Here is a 16826-nt window from a genome sequence, read left to right as displayed (position 1 = left end):
CACTGTCACCGTGGCGGGGCAATGCCCACCATTCATGTGTCTCAAATTTACCACTCCCCAGTGTGACAGGGGCTGCAGCAGTCATGGGAAGTGGAAGAGGAGCTTTATAGCAACAGCTAAACAGTACAGGATGCTGGAGCTGAGGAGGAAAATAGTAGCAAGGAAAGTGAATATAGCAGCCTTGTGCCTTGCCCAGAGCTGGAAAGTAATGGTTCCCGTACAGTGTATCTGCATGGACAGATACACAGATTTGTTCTGCTTGCACTCCCAAGATGGTGAAGTATGAGTCAGATCCAATCCAAGCAACACTGATTTTGTGCTGTCCTTCATTCAATACTACCTGAGTGCAGCATGTCAAAGAAGTCATGGCAACTGCATCTGTCCATATAGATATACTCCCTCCAAGCCTACTCTGAAGGCACCTGAAGGTAAGAGTAATCTTTCCACCAAACTGAGCAGTCTTTGCCTTACCAGACTCTTGGGGTGGGAGGGAGGCAAGGGGGATGTCAGTCAATAGATATGTAAGCTTGTAGAGCTTCCTGTTGTTTTGTGCTTCCTGTAGCAGAAACAGTATGCACCTTACTTGTCCAGATTACCTCTACCTTCCTTGTTCCTCCCAGAAATCACCTGCTAAGAAGCTAACTAATGCACTTAGCAAGTCTTTAAGCTGTGCTTCCAGCCGTGAACCTTTGCACCCAATGTTCCCTGACCAGCCTGAAAAACCTCTAAACCTGGCTCATATTGTGTAAGTATCTGTGTGCTGTAGAAAAAGTAAGCTTTGTTGTAGGAGTTGCTTACAAGTGTAGATACTATAGCTCTGAACAAAATGGGAGGCAGCTGTGGTGTATCAGGCTCAATGCATCACAAGTGCAAATTTGCTGATTGGGGTATTTAGCATAAAAATGTTCTTCTGCTGTGACTTCACTTGAAGAGTCAGTGGGATACATACATACAACCAAATAGTGGGACACAATGTTGGTATGTCCCCATTCTCTTCTAATCCATTCAATTTCGTAGAATTTCAGCACTTTGGGATGTATTCATGCTGAGAACACTGATTTTGTCATCTAGTGACTCGTCTTCAGTGTATCACACATACGTCTTGACATGAGGCACCAGGGTTTTTTTTCTAAAGCATGTGCACTGCCCCTAGTGGCAGTTGCTCAGATTTTCTCATTTATCAATTTGGTTTACTTTTGCTTTCTGGGTTCTTTAAAAAAAAACCACAAACAGTTAAATTTTCCATAGAATTCAGGAAAAATCAAGACATTGATTGGAAGAAAATTACAAAGGAATTGACTTCAAAAAAATGTTCCAAAAATACTGTCTTTAAAGTATTTCTTTTATCCTGATATATTTCTTAAGAAAATACATTTCTTAACCATCTTCCCAGGGGCCCTGACTGAAGCATTTCAGGCGGCATCCATTGAGATTGTATTTGCAGGCTATATATCTGTTTACTGGCTGCTGGAACTATTCCAGTCTGTAATTGCTATACATATTTAGTTTTGACAGTACTGAATGTTTGTATGTAGCATCTTCAAGGGCAGGAGTCCACCTGCCGCTGTGGATTGCACAACACCTGGAAAGTTCATCTAGCCTACTGATATTTTAAGGATAAATCATAGTGATTGTCATTGTGTAGTTATAGCAGAACTTTTTCAAGTCATAAAAGAGTGGCCTGCTCTTCAGACACAAGGTGCCTCTGAGAGATATGTAGTGCCAAATCCTTGTTGCGCTCGATTGTCAGTTAAAATCCCTGCACCTCTTCATAGAGGTGTAGTGGGAGGATGTTCTTTGGAAGAGATCATCCGGAGCTGGATCTGCTGAGCTGTCGCACTGCTGTGTGTGGTATAAAAGGCTGGCTCTGCTGGCAACTCAGTGATAATTTCACAGGGCAGATTTTGGCCATCCTTAAGAGAAATGAGAAGAGACAGGGAGCGTGAAAGAGAAATCTCTGTTCCCTGTTGGCTGCACACCCGTGGGGGCCTGGGAGTATGTCATAAGATAACATTGAAAACTGGGCTACTGTGAATGGATTAAATGCACTTAGGCAAGGCAAGAGGAAGGTACCATAATTGAGTAGGATCTGTTCCAATTCTTTGCTGAGAAATTAACACCTTCCTTTCTTCTTAACTATATAGACATAATTTAGAGCAATTGGATGTGAGAACATCTATTTTGTTTTATGATACAGTTTCTCTATATTCATAGATTGAAGGTGACGTAACTTGGCTATATATATTGGTTATAATGATACATGAGTGGAAAACCTCCAAGTTGTGGAGATAGCATGATCTATAGCATAATTCGCATAAATTAACTGAGGGGAGAGATATGCTACAGCACCTCAGTGAGAATATCTTCTTGCTGATGTGATTTTTTATTTTTAAACATAATGGAAGTTGAGAGAAACAGCTCTGGGCAGGAATCCAAGCAGAAAGGGGTTTATATGTGCATTAAATGGAAGAATTTTGGCAACAAAACAGTATCCTTTTCTTAGCTGCTAGCTTAAATGGGGACAGGTACTTTCTGCATTACTATACAGCATTTCCTTTTCATCGTTCTTCCATCTTGGAGTAGTACCAGACAGAAAGACCTCATGGTTTTTTGTTGTACTGGTGCCACACAGAACTTTCAGTTAATCAAGAAACACATCTAAGGCTTATCTAAAGAAGCAGTTATCAAGGTGTCATTAACCTGATGGAGGTACACCCCCACCAATGAAGGGATCATTTTTCTTTCCTATATGTAAGCTTGGCAACAAAAAATAAGCTCCAGACTGCAGAGACAACAAATGGCAGTGCATCATGGAGGTATTTTTCAAATGCATTCCGCACCAGACTGACTTTGTTTTCACCTAAGGCTTGTGGACACATTATTTTTGACATCAGTATGAAGAGGTTAAATCAGCATAGAGCACTTTGAAAAATGACTCTTACTTAATTTGGTTTATTACTGTGGGTATCTGTTATGCCATAACATGCATTTATTACATAGCATATTTTGATAGTATTGTTTTCTGCCTCCTTGAGGAATATTGATTATCATCAGATTACTTTTATCAGGAAGCTTACTCATTTCCAGAAGTTCAGAAATAGCCTCAGAAAGGTATACATTTATAGTCAATACCTGAATTTTCCTTTGCTTTATCGTAAAGTCTTCTGTTCTTGTCTTATCACATCACACCACTGTAGATGTATGTTCGAAAAGCATGTTTTGAACATCTAATATTCAAGCTGAACCTGAGGAATGTGACTCTGGGTATCAGCCATTATGAAACTGACCTTGGGAAAGCTCAGGTTAGTTTAATACAGGGTTTTTTTCATATAAGAATTGACAAACTAATGTTAATCACCAAATCTTAGTAAAGCTTTGGAGTTTGTAGGCATTTGTACCCAAGAGTAACTCTGCATATATAAACAGATCGATGACCTTTTATGTGTAGAGGCTCTCATGCTTTTTGCAGAATCAGGGTGTTAAGAATGGAGTGTGTCCAATGCACTACTTAGACCACATACATGTTAAACTGACAATTTAATTAATGATCTCTTTTCCATTTCATTTTGGCTGCAAAAGAGATACTTGGTAAGTATTTTTCTTCTTTAGTACACTTATTGGAGGAAGAAGTTTGGAAAAAAATGCAATAATTTCAGTATTACCAATCCTTAACTGGTTTGTCTTTTTTTTCCCCAAAATCCAGAGCTAAATAAATAATGTGTTTGAATACAGAGACAGTGAAAGGGAAGAGCCCTTTGGGGCATTAGGAACTTTTCTCTTCCACCCCTATTTTGAGATTAAAATTAGAGAAGACATTCACCTAAAGTCTGCATATGGTGATCTGCTGAAGTCCATGGGTGCCACATACCCACTTCCTACTCAGCAGAGGTGGACTTGGTGCAAGGCAAAGCAGAGCCCAAGCTCTGCCAAGGGAGCGCTCTTTCTGCCTCCTTCTCTAGAGCAGTGTTGAGAACCAGCCTCTCGTCCCTGCTCTTCTGATCTTTCAGAAAGCTCAGCCTGTTCCAAATTAGTTTTGAACTTGTTCATGGGCCAGCAGTTGCATTGAGAAAAGTAAAAATGCAGTAGTCTCATGTAGCTGCTGCTCCTACGTCAACGACCGCGTTACGGTTCCCAGGCAACGCAATACTGGTTGCTTACCCTTAAAATGAAATTAGTTTCTAAGTATTCTCTTGAAGTTTATTTTCAAATCTCTGCAATTCAAGACTCATTCAACAATGACTTTTCCAGTGGATTGGCTCTGATCGTGACCTCATCCAAGTTATTCCTAGCTCTGATGAAGTCCATGAAAAATAACGTTAAAACACTTCTCCATAAGTACATAGAGGACAAAGTGCTGCTTCTCAAATTTGTGACTAACCAGAACAGGAGTTTTTCAAGTGGGTCTGCAGATGCAGGGTTAGGCTAAAACTGTATTTTCATATAAATAAATAATATGCCAAATCCTACATCGTTCTGTTCCCAGTTTTAAACTTTTTAAAAGCAGTGTGGTGTTGGCATACTGAGAAATCCATTTGGACTTGTCAACGACCACATTTATGCTTATTTTCTAAAAGTTACAAAATACGAAAGAAATCTCAAAGTAATAGTTCACTTCTGTGCAGAGTGGGCTTTCTTACAAATGGTTTGGATGATCCATTGTCTTGCACAATTGGAGCCCATTGAATAGTTGCAGATGACTACTATATTCTGATTTGCACATCTGCAGAATTCAGAAAGCAGGACAGATCTTTCACAGGGCTTAAAAGGGATATTAAACAGCTTGAAATCTGAATTATATATGGCTTTAGGTTCTGCTCATATCTGATTTAAAACCCTGTGATTTTAATAACATATTTTTTAGTTTTATAAGAAATCCATTTAGTTGTATAAGAAATCCATTAAGAAGGGGAAATTCCTCCTTAATGAATACAAAAGGAAAAATTATGCACAGAACATTTTTAAGAGTAGACAATAAAAGAAAGCAGAGGAAATATTCCTTCTCATTTAATTTTTAGTAAGAGCATGAAATAGAGAATGTAATAATAAAATGAGCATTATTAATGGTGATCTTCTGAAACTAGATACTTTCATTAAATTTTGATTTGGGGTTTGATATGCCAGTTGAAAAGCTTTGCAGTTAAACCGGTTTAGTTCTACATGTATTTTATGGGACTCTGAGGGCTATGGATACACTGTGGTCGCTATGTGGATGTGGTAGAATGGAGCTTAATGCCAGAGATGAGGTCATGAAAAGATGTGTAATTTATTGGCAGTTGCCCCCTTCAGACCTCTGTGCTGGCACAGCGAACCTGCTACCGGTGCTCAGCCTAGCTGGTTCAAAGCAGTGACTGCACCCTGTGCTACAGGCTTTGGAAAGGAAAAATAGCATGCTATTATTGTGCCCAAGCAGGGAAAAAAAATCAAGCAAGTTGCTTAAAACTCAGAACACAGAAAATTAATGGTGTGTTTTTATCAACTCCTGCTTAAAAAGACAGCATCTGTCATTTGGAACTATTGCTACTTAAAGCAGAAGATGCAAGCAGTAATGTTACTTTAAACAAGAATCTCATTCAGTTCTCTTTAAATATTGTTGCTGATGTAGGGGGATTTGTGCAAAATTTTGTAACTGGATATTTTGCCTTCTTCCAGGCCCCCCCGACCTGTAACCAGCATGAACGACACACTCTTCTCCCACTCTGTTCCCTCAGGAAGTCCTTTTGCAAACAGAAGGTGAGTTCTTATCCTTCTTTATGTTAAATAATTATACAGCAGTGGTGGAGGTTTCAATTTTCACAAGGTTAGCAGACATGAGCAGAGAAATAAATACCTTGATTATTTTAGACTGATACCCAGATATCTGGATGGAAAGCTACGATTAGGACACCTCAGGCCCCTCACAGCAGAGCACAGAACTTCAGTTCTCATTCAAACCATGATGTCGTGCTAAAATGTGCTCACATGCAATCTAGGCACCCTCCCAAAGGGGATGAAAGTGGGCTGTTGGGGAGAAGCTGTTTTGTAGCAGCGCTGTGGGAATAGGAACTGGGACATGCCATTGCCTATCGGGAATGTCTGCAGCGCACTGCAAGATATATGAACAAAGAGAAAACATGTTCAGACTTCCTAGATATAGCAGGACATCCTTACTCCTGTTAAACTGTTCAGATTTTTATTAAAGATTTAATTAAAGATTTTTATTAAAGAGAAGGAGTAGTCTTGGAATATGGTAACCCTTCGGCAAACAACCCAGAGAAGAGTCATCAGAAACATTAATCCTGAAGAGAAGGCGCTTGCAGCTGACGGTATTGGCTCAGTATTTTGGCTCTACAGCCAAAATGTGTGTGCAGCATTTGCTAGCTTTCTCACCCAATCTATATAAGCCTACCAATGCACACAGATGAGAAGGTGGCGTAAAGATTAACTTACTGCTGTACTGGAGAAGATGAGTGATATGTCTTCCTTGGGTGCATTTTGTTGCTTAGTTCCTGTTGTATGTGTCAGTGCTTCAACATTCCCAAATAACCAAACACAGTCCCTGGATATGCATGGCTACCTGTTTTAACACCAAAACCAAACCCACAGTGCAGCACACTGCAGTGTCAGAGTAAAGATGGTTTACTACTACTTTGATTTAAGAACTTTGTTAATAGTAGCTATAAACTGTAAACTCTCAGTGTTACCTTAGTGCAAGTAGCTGCTGGGTGTGACTTGAGATACTTTTTGAAAGCACCCCCCAAGACCAGGTCTGCTGCCTATACACTATCTCTGACAGTAAGATTGCAAAAGCAAATGTATTTCTGTCATTGGAATAAATGGAATTTTATGTGCAAGGCAGGATAATCAATTTGTGACCTCTCAGGACAGGTCATTAAGAGCAGCGCTCTGTAAGAATATCACTGTTGCTTCCATTTATCCTCAGGAAGTCCCTGTGCTCATTCAACAAAACTGTGCTTTGCCATTTGTGCCAGAGACCCACAGTAATAATCACAGAGCTGTCTACTGTGCTGCTTGTTTTTCTTTACATACGAAAAATTCCTGATTGTTTTGCCTTTGGGTTCTTTAGTAACTGGCTGTCTTTAACTATGAGGATTAAATGTACATGATTCCTGAGCCATTAGAATTCCTTTTCTCCTGAAGAAAGAAATCCTTGATGCAGAATCCCCTGAAAACAGGAGACATTTAACCCCTTCCCCAGCCATAAGTACCCAGACTTCCTTATAAGTGGATAGTGTGACATCCTTATGCAGCAAAAGTTTCCTGATGCAGCACATAATTCTGGCTTTTTTTACAGTTAACAGTACCCTATTATGTAAAGCAATTACATTGCTTGTTTATTAGAAGTTTTGTAACTTTTGCTTCATTGACCTAGCAGGATTTTAAGTGCTTGACAGCTTATTCTCATTATTTTTATTTTCAGCTCTTATAAATTAATTTGCAAGTTTTTATCCAAAAGCAAAAGCATCCTACAAGCTGTCAAGTCAGTATCCTTTCTAAATGGTTGCAAACTGCATTTATTGTGATGAACCCAATCTAAATACACTGCTCTCTGTGTACACTTTTTGAGGTATTAACAAGGTTTCATTGTTTGAATCATTCAGGTTACTTGGGGGTATAAATGCAGCCAGTCCAGTGGCTGATGAGCACTCTCTTATAAAGCAGTATGTAAATCAGCTTCACAACAATTCACGGTCAGTATGAGAGCACTAACTCACTAACTGCTGTTGTTCTGTAGCTCATACACTAAAATCATTAGCGATTCTGCTAAACTACTAAATATATTCTTTAAGGAAGGCTCTGGTGGGCTAGAGGGTTTCTGTAGCTCTAATTAGTCTTTTGAATTGACTTCCTGCTGGCTGTGGGCTTTGCCAACTTCTCTTGCTTTTGCACAGCACAAACCTTTTATTTTACCCTTTCATGTAGGATTAATATTAATGTATCAAGTGGAAGTTGGAAATATCGTTTTTGAAAAGCAAAAAAACTACACCTTTATGGTTTCATCCTGAGTATATGACTTGCCTGCTGCATTCTTGAGAAAGGAGTGAAGGAGGCTTACACTAGAACCTGGAAACGACTCCAGATCTCATAGCCTGCCTCCTTCCATGACTCTCGCTGCTGGTGCTTACTGCTCTGACTTAGCACTGCTTGCCAATATAACCCTCCCTGGACCCCGTTGCTTTGCTTTTCAGAATGGCCACAGAAAAGGCAGATCTAAATTCTACTGAAGCTAATGAAGACTTACCATTTACATAGTGAGAACTGGATTTGGACCAGAGCTTCTTGCAGCACCCTTTTTCCAGCAATCACTCTCATCTTAGTGACCTAAAGGAGGCACCTGTTTCATTCTACATAAAGGAAAGATGCAGTTTGATAAGAATAGTTCCCCCTCTTTTTTTTTTTTTTTTTTGCTGTGGAGTATAATGACCTTTCTTTTTTTCTGTTTTGATTAATCCATAACCGTTAGCTATAACTCAGTAAGAAAGTACTGAGGGCAAGGTACTTCCCTGCTAAATGCCAAGTTCTTCAATCTGTATTAGACTAGTAACAGTATCCGCGTTTTTCTTTTAGGTTTTACTATTATGGTTGCCCTGGGAAAATCAGGCCTCATTAGTGGACGCTCATCCTCTCGTACATCAGAGAAACAGACTTTGACAGCTCTGTTTGCAGTTGTGCTGGTTTTATATTAAATGATCCATGATTCATATTATAATAAAAACTGTACAAACTCGGGGTAAAATTTGTAGCTGAACATAATCAACGCTAAAAGCTCTGCTGGCTGTGTTTTCACTACAGATAACTTACGGTTACTTTAATTTGTGTTGCAATCTAGTCCAGAGGTTTCAGATAGCCTTAAAGAAAATTTTTATGTAATTAGAAAGTTTATTCAAAGGCGAATTGGCACAGACTGTCATCTGTAGCATTCCCAGGGTATTTACTTCAGCTAGTTGTGTTCACCTAAGAACATAATCATTCACAACCAGTTCCTCTCTGCAGCAGCTAATGCTGAATTCATCACAACTCATTTTGCTGCTGCAAATGGATATGGTCTCATAATAACTTCAGCACAATATCATCTTCATTTCTGGATTAATGGGTGGAAAAGGGAAATTAACTGGGAAGAAGAAGAAGAATCTTACTAGAGGAAAGATCTTTAATAGCTAGTAAATACAATGACAGATTATGGGAAACAGCTGAAAGAAAATTCAACATTATGTGTCATTTGCGGTTTAATTGAACCTGAAGGACTGCTTTTAGGTGGGTACACAATTATTCCAAAGCTCAAAGGAGATCAGATTCAGGCTTTCCCTGAGATGCTTCTTAGTTTCTTCAAGGCATTTCAGAATCAATGTCTGCTTAAAATTTATCTGATTGCTTTGCCTAGTTTGAGCCACCAAGTCCATAAGAGCTTTAATGAGGCTGGCATAACATTTATAGGCACCTTTCTTCTAAATATACACAGCAAGTAAACTGGTGTCAACAATATGCTCTGTACAGCTCAGGAACAACTTTAAAGCACTTACATTAGAAAAGAAGAAACAAAAAATCTGTGATATTCTCACAAATAACAAATCACAATCATTTGCTGCAATGACAGCTAGTATGTGATTAAAACCACAAGTCGTATATTTTTTTTTTACTTTAGCTAATATTCAGTTTTTAATCTCAGTTTTGTGATCTCTGATTACGTAGAGGGCAGCAGAATGAGTGAATATCCATGCAGAGTAGGTAATGCCCTTGCAAACCCAATGATACGTCAAAACACGTAAATTGAGCATTACAGAAACTTCTGTCCAGTCAAAAGGAGTAACTATACCCTGATTAATGTTTTCTTCCTTATTCTTTTGTTCCCTAGCTACAGTCTGTGAGTGCTGCCTTAAAGTACATAGCTACCATAGTAATGGATACAATGTCCTTCTTTTTCTTAATAAATGGCTTCTTTAAGCTATTGAATTATAGGGCTAAGGTGGGAAAAGATGAAACAGAATGTTTTTCGTGCATTTTTCTCAGTCCTCCCCCTTTCCCCTCTAGCCCCCAGCCAATACATTTAGTTTGTCTAAAGGAGTAATAAACTGGAATAAATGGTGCGGTTCAGCACATTCTGCTGAACTTGAAATTACTTGTCAATTCTGTGGTAGATAGAAAGAATGCACTATTGGTATCAAATGCCCATATCCAAGGAGAAATTGTCTTATTTAATGCTGAGTCAGAGTAGCTGATAACTTTTTTTGGAACTCCACATAAAAGCTAAAAAGAACTGGATAATCTACCTGGGCATAGCAAGAGGTTAGGCAAGATTTCTGGAAAACAACTAACTTTGGGGCAAAACATACTGGTTGCTGCTGTTGTCCATGTTTCTAAGGACTGTGGTAGACTTGAACTGCATGTTGCCTTTGTTGTTTTCAGAACAAGATAAGAATCCTCCGTATTTCGTCAGCAATATTCTAACTGCTAAAGGAAAGGTTTATATGTTTGATTGTTTAGTAACCAGGTAGACACTTAAGAGGGTGTAACAGTTACACCAATATTGTTAGCTCTAAACCTTTGTAGACATCAGCTCAGAGTTAGAGGTTTTGTGTCTCTATTTGGATGGGCAAGTATTCTTTGGCATCTGACAGATTTTTCCATTTAACAGGAGTATCTCTTTAAATTACATGTTCCAGTTGATAGGACCCAGATAAACTCACTGTGGCCAAAACAATCTCTGAAGATTGTATGTTGAGGAATATGTAGGCAGATGTGGGAGAACAAGGACAAACATCACCTCTTCCAGATGCAGTAAGGTTGAAGGTAGAAGCAGAAACAACTATCAAAGGAATTATACAAGAGACAGCCTAAGCTTGATATCCAAAGATACTGAAATTATGAAAGAATCAGTAAACACCTGGAGGAAAATAAACCAATGAGAAATAACCAGTGTGGATTTGTCAAGAACAGATTATGTCAAACCAGATAAATTTCTTTCACTGACAGGATAGCTGGTCTAGTGGGTATAAAAGAAGCAGCAGATAAGATACAGGTTGACCTTGAAAGGACTTTTCACATAGGCCCAGGTGAGACAGAAGTACCCAAAGGAAATACAGACATGGGGAAATTAGCATAAAAGCATCATTAAGAATCAGTAATTACATTTTCCAGAAGTTTGCTGCTGTACCAGGAGGAGGACATCATCTGGGAGTCTTGAAGGCTATCCTAAGTCAGACAGTACACACCATTTCTTGTAATGATCTAGTGGGAGCCATAGAGTGGGTGTATGCAATTTGTAGATTGTACAAAGGTTAAAATAGTTATGGGAGGGAGTGCTTGGAAAGCAGTTTCTAAATGAAAAAATGAGCTCAACTGAAATACTAGTAATTGATGTCTAAATTATCTGAAATCAGTTAGAGGAAACTCAGTAATTATAAGTGAAAAGAGCTGTAGCAAGGAAGCAAATAATCAAATAAAAGATGGAGCATAATTGGATGGACAAACATTTTAACAGAGAGCCTAGCAGTTGCAGTGAACCACAAACTAATTGAAGTCATCAGTACATCATTATATTGTATCTGACCCTGGGATAACATGTAGAAAGCCATTAAAACTCATTCCTTGGAGGACAAAACATCTGCCTGGAGGTTTGTACCTGGTGTAGGGCAACAGCATGGGGACACATATGCTAACCAGCAGGACAGAGTCTGGAGGAGACAGCAAAGCAGCAGAAAAGCTTAGAAAACATAACTTATAAGAGGTTGGAAGATACAAGTTTGCTTAATCAGCTAGAAACGAAGTGGACTATTGATATGAGTTATTCAGTGGGTGTTTGCTTCCTGTCTCTCCACCCTAACTGTGTTGCTCCCAGAGCACAGAAGAACTTACGGTTGGTGGAGGGGACATAACACTGTGCTGTTAGAAAGCAAAGCACAAAATCTGCCCTGGGGTGGTAACATGTTTACTTTAAGAACGCACTGCTGCATTTTTGGCTGACATGGCACATCTTGTACCCATTGAGCACATTTTCCTTCTGTAACTGAGAAGAAAACATGGATGGAACACATATCCTTCTAGATGGCATTTCAAATTCAAATGAAAAAAGAGGCTTATAATAAGTGGAAGCAAGGACAGGTGGCATGGGAAGCGTACAGGGATGTAGTCCGGGAAGCTAGGAACCAGGTTAGGAAAGCTAAGGCCCAGTTAGAATTAAACTTAGCTAGAGGTATTAAAGATAACAGGAAGGGATTCTACAGGTACATAGCAAATAAAAACAGACTAGGGAGAATGCAGGCCCCCTCAGGAAGCTCTCGGGAGAACTGGCTACACAGGATTTGGAGAAGGCTGAGGTTCTGAATGACTTCTTTGCCTCGGTCTTCACTGGCAAAGGCTCTGACCAAACCACCCAAATCTTGGAAGGCAGTTGCAGGGACTGTGAGAATGAAGACCTTGGGCCCACTGTAGGAGAGGAACTGGTTCGAGACCATCTTAAAAATCTGATCCTGCACAAGTCCATGGGTCCTGATGAAATCCATCCACGGGTCCCGAAGGAGCTGGCAAATGAAGTTGCGAAGCTGCTGGCCATCATATTTGAGAAATCATGGCAGTCAGGTGAAGTTCCTGAAGCTTGGAAAAAGGGAAATATAACCCCCATTTTCAAGAAGGGGAAAATGGATGACCCGGGGAATTACAGACCAGTCAGTGTCAGCTCTGTGCCTGGCAAAATCTTGGAGCAGATTCTCCTGGAAGGCATGCTAAGGCACATGAAAATCAACAAGGTGCTTGGTGACAGCCAGCATGGCTTCACTAAGGGGAAATCCTGCCTGACCAATTTGGTGGCCTTCTATGATGGGGCTACAGAACTGATGGACAGGGGTAGAGCAGTTGACGTCATCTACCTGGACTTGTGCAAAGCATTCGACACTGTCCCACACAACATCCTTGTCTCTAAATTGGAGAGACATCAATTTGATGGATGGACCACTCGGTGGACAAAGAACTGGCTGGAGGCCGCACACAAAGAGTTGTGGTCAATGGCTCAGTGTCCGGCTGGAGACCAGTAACGAGTGGTGTTCCTCAGGGATCGATGTTGGGACCGGTCTTGTTCAACATCTTTGTTGCTGACATGGACAGTGGGATTGAGTGCGCCCTCAGCAAGTTTGCCGATGACACCAAGCTGTGTGGTTTGGTTGATACCCTGGAGGGAAGGAATGCCATCCAGAGGGACCTTGACATGCTTGTGAGGTGGGCTGATGCCAACCTCATGAAGTTTAACCATGCCAAGTGCAAGGTCCTACACCTGGGTTGGAGCAGTCCCAGGCACAGCTACAGGTTGGGCAGAGAAGAGATTCAGAGCAGCCCTGCGGAGAAGGACTTGGGGGTGTTGGCTGATGAGAAAATGAACGTGGGCCGGCTTCAGTGTGCGTTTACAGGCCAGAAAGCCAACCGTATCCTGGGCTGCATCAAAGGCAGCGTGACCAGCAGGTTGAAGGTGGTGATCCTGCCCCTCTACTCTGCTCTTGTGAGACCTCACCTGGAGTATTGTGTGCAGTTCTGGTGTCCTCAACATAAAAAGGACATGAAACTGTTGGAATAAGTCCAGAGAAGGGCCACGAGGATGATCAGGGGACTGGAGCACCTCCCATGTGAAGAGAGGTTGAGGAAGTTGGGGCTGGAGAAGAGAAGGCTGCGTGGAGACCTCATAGCAGCCTTCCAGTATCTGAAGGGGGCCTATAGGGATGCTGGGGAGGGACTCTTCATTAGAGACTGTAGTGATAGGACAAGGGGTAATGGGTTCAAACTTAAACAGGGGAAGTTTAGATTGGATATAAGGAGGAAATTCTTTCCTGTTAGGGTGGTGAGGCACTGGAATGGGTTGCCCAGGGAGGTTGTGAATGCTCCATCCCTGGCAGTGTTCAAGACCAGGTTGGACGAGGCCTTGGGTGATATGATTTAGCGTAAGGTGTCCCTGCCCACGGCAGGGGGGTTGAAACTAGATGATCTTAAGGTCCTTTCCAACCCTAACTATTCTATGGCATGGAGCGTGGTTATCTGTATGGATATTGTTTCAGTGGAAGCACAACACATATAAGTAGCATGCTGATGAGCATGGAAATGTGAAGCAAGCATTTTTCCTTGTTGTGCAGTACAGCATTTCATTCAGCTGTCTGCCAGATTTATCAATAGGGCTTGGGTTCTTAGGGCACCCTGCAGTACCATCCTTTCCAGACCCCTGCTGCCAACCTTGACCTCCCAAAAGGAGGGGAGTGGCACATACCTCGTCTTACTGAATTCCTTCTATATCCTACTATTAAAGGGCTTGATCTTCTTTCCATCAGAGACACATCTGCTCAGGTTTATTATGCATCACATTTGTGCACTGTCATCTGCCTAAACACACACACACCTAGATGCACAGTGCATGCATGATCACACACTCATCTTCTTGATCGATGTACGGTATCAGTAGCCAAACCAAAAAATAAAGGTGACTAGATTTTAAAAAGAAGAAAGTAAAATACATTTTTTGTTTGCTTTGTTGTTTTTCAAACCAAAAGTGCTGCAGCATGAAAGAAAAAGTAACATTTCGATCTCTTCATTTTTAGCCTGTGTTATCTTATTAACGTGGATATTTTCACACTGGGAAAGATGCAGTTACTGCAGTCCATTTAATACTGTAATAAGAGAAAAAAAGTGAGTTTAAGAAACTATTTTTTTTTTAAATCAATACAACAGTACTTCTGAAAATTAAACTGGTGTATCTCATCACTGAATCTAAATAAGCACATTTCCATAGATTATTGAAAATGGCTTATGGCAAATGTTTAGAAAAGCCATTTAACTCTTGTAGTGAAGGATGAAGCTTTCCCTGCTTGAAAGCTGCATTTAAGAAGACATTTATCTTGAACTCCACCTGGAAACTACACAAGCCTTCAGCTCTCCACTTATGAGAGAAGCACATTTTGTTTGTCTTTTCTGTAGTGAAGGCTTTATAGTTTGCTTTTGGGGAACAGGAGGGAAAACTCATAATTGCTGACTTTGCATTTCCGGAAGTTTTCTAAAATTTCTTTGAAGCTTTTATTGTTATGTTTATGTTCAGTCCAGGGCACTTGAATGAGTTTCTCCAAACTCTGTTCTGTAATGAATTTCAGACATCACTTTTACCCTCTTCTTAGTTTTCCTGTCTTATTAACTAGCTCTCCTTCCAAGAATACTGAAGTAGAGCAGAGCAAACTGCTGGCTAGGGCTGCTCCAGCTTTCTTGAAAGGCAAAGGGTAAGTTAAAGAGAGAGTATGTTTGTAGCTTGCACTAACACAGCTAAACCAAAACCTTTTCCTCTATTCCTCCCACTTTTAATGTATTCAGTAAACAAATTGTGATAACTAATTAACCCACTGAGCTAAACAGGGCATGTTTAAATATATTTATGTACACCTGGGTGCACGTCTTGATCAGACACTTCTGAGCAAATCCAGCTTGTGATTTCAGTATGTTAATCATGTGTGCAACATATGTCTATTTAATGTATATATGCAGTAGATAGTATATTAAAGCAAATAGTGCTGACCTCACAATCTGCTGTATTTTGAAATAAATGGTACTGTACAGCCGCAGCCCCTGGCCCAATCTGGCATCTCACTCTGTAATTCTACAGAGGGATTCTACCCTCCTAACCCTTTAAATATTTAACATATGAATAACAATAACAAAATAATTTCTGCACTTTTTTTTTTTTCCTAAGAGCACTTAAATATTCGTTCCTAAATTCCCATTTCACACCCTTACTTGCTCCTGCTTTCTTTGTTTATTTCCCTCTGTCTGTCCGGACTGCACCCTCTCTCCCCTTGCCCCTGTTTCAGGTTACAGTACAGCCTCGATGTTGCAGACAGGTTGGCCGATGAACATGTACTCATCGGGTTGTATGTCAACATGCTGCAGAGCAACCCGGCACGGTTAGTGCAGGTTTGGCACCTTTGGGGAACCCAGGAAAGGGATGTTGGTTGGTCAGATGCTCTCACTGTTTCCTCCTGGATGAAGCAGTTCTTCATGAGCACTAACCTGAAAGGAATACATATGAATATGGGGTATGTCCTCCCAGAGTTGGTGGATTGTGGCAACTGCTATTATTCTCTCTGGTGATGTTAAGCAGCAAGGTAATGCAACTAACTGCTTAGTTAAGAATAGCTATACAGATTGATTTGGGATGCCATGCTCTAGTCAGTGCAGGACTTGATGGTGGTACAGAAATCTTCATACAGCAATGACTAACAAGTCCATGTTTTCAAGGTAATAATTTTTGAGGCGATGCATTATTTGTAGCTTCACCTTATCTTGGAAGAACTAAATGGTAATAGTACTTAAATAATGATAATAGTAATAATAGGAATTTACTTACTAACCTAGTGAAGGAAGGAGTATATTTCAATTTTTATGTCAGGCATTGTTTCTAAATCTGCCTGATTTCTTCATTGTTTGAATCCTGGATGTAAATTTCCTCTTTTCTCATTCAGACTCGGGCATGACAGGTTTTTAAATTAGTATCTTGAACATAGTTGATAGTTTCTGCTGGAGTGAATAAACTAAACCCAGCTGCTTTCCTAGCACTTGCAGATGGTGGCATTGCAGCAGGCCACCCCAGGAAGGGAAAACTCTGTCTTGCGTGTTCATGTGCAACAAAAGTCTAGACTTTGCAAACCTGTACCAGCAAGGTAGTGAGCGGTGCAGTATATGGCCCTAGAAAATGTGGCACTGAACAGAAAACTGTACAGCGTTTCTAACAAAACTATGCTCATGAGGTTTCTGGTTAGATACTGGGAAGAAGTTTTTCACTGTGAGAGTGGCGAGGCACTGGCAGAGGTTGCCCC

General features: G+C 40.5%; 1 protein-coding gene across 29 annotated transcripts in view; it reads left to right on the top strand.

Annotated features, from left to right (window-relative positions):
- Positions 1-16826, top strand: part of DTNA (dystrobrevin alpha) — a 233011-nt gene that overhangs the window by 180378 nt on the left and 35807 nt on the right. For 14 of the 29 annotated variants that reach the window (XM_062633464.1, XM_062633460.1, XM_062633446.1 and 11 more), the window contains 4 exons: positions 621-745; positions 5650-5730; positions 15159-15236; positions 15822-15914. In XM_062633464.1, the coding sequence (XP_062489448.1) occupies positions 621-745; positions 5650-5730; positions 15159-15236; positions 15822-15914 (377 nt within the window). Of the gene's footprint in view, positions 1-620; positions 746-5649; positions 5731-7598; positions 7689-8565; positions 9916-10630; positions 10912-15158; positions 15237-15821; positions 15915-16826 lie in introns of those variants that run through there. The other 15 variants (XM_062633449.1, XM_062633448.1, XM_062633473.1 and 12 more) reach the window with 8 other exon arrangements.

The sequence above is a fragment of the Pezoporus occidentalis genome, unplaced genomic scaffold, assembly GCF_034315485.1.
Source record: "Pezoporus occidentalis ecotype Australia unplaced genomic scaffold, CSIRO_AGI_Poc_V1 ctg4, whole genome shotgun sequence".
NCBI classification, from domain to species: Eukaryota; Metazoa; Chordata; class Aves; order Psittaciformes; family Psittacidae; genus Pezoporus; species Pezoporus occidentalis.
This window is presented reverse-complemented; position numbering and strand designations above follow the sequence as displayed.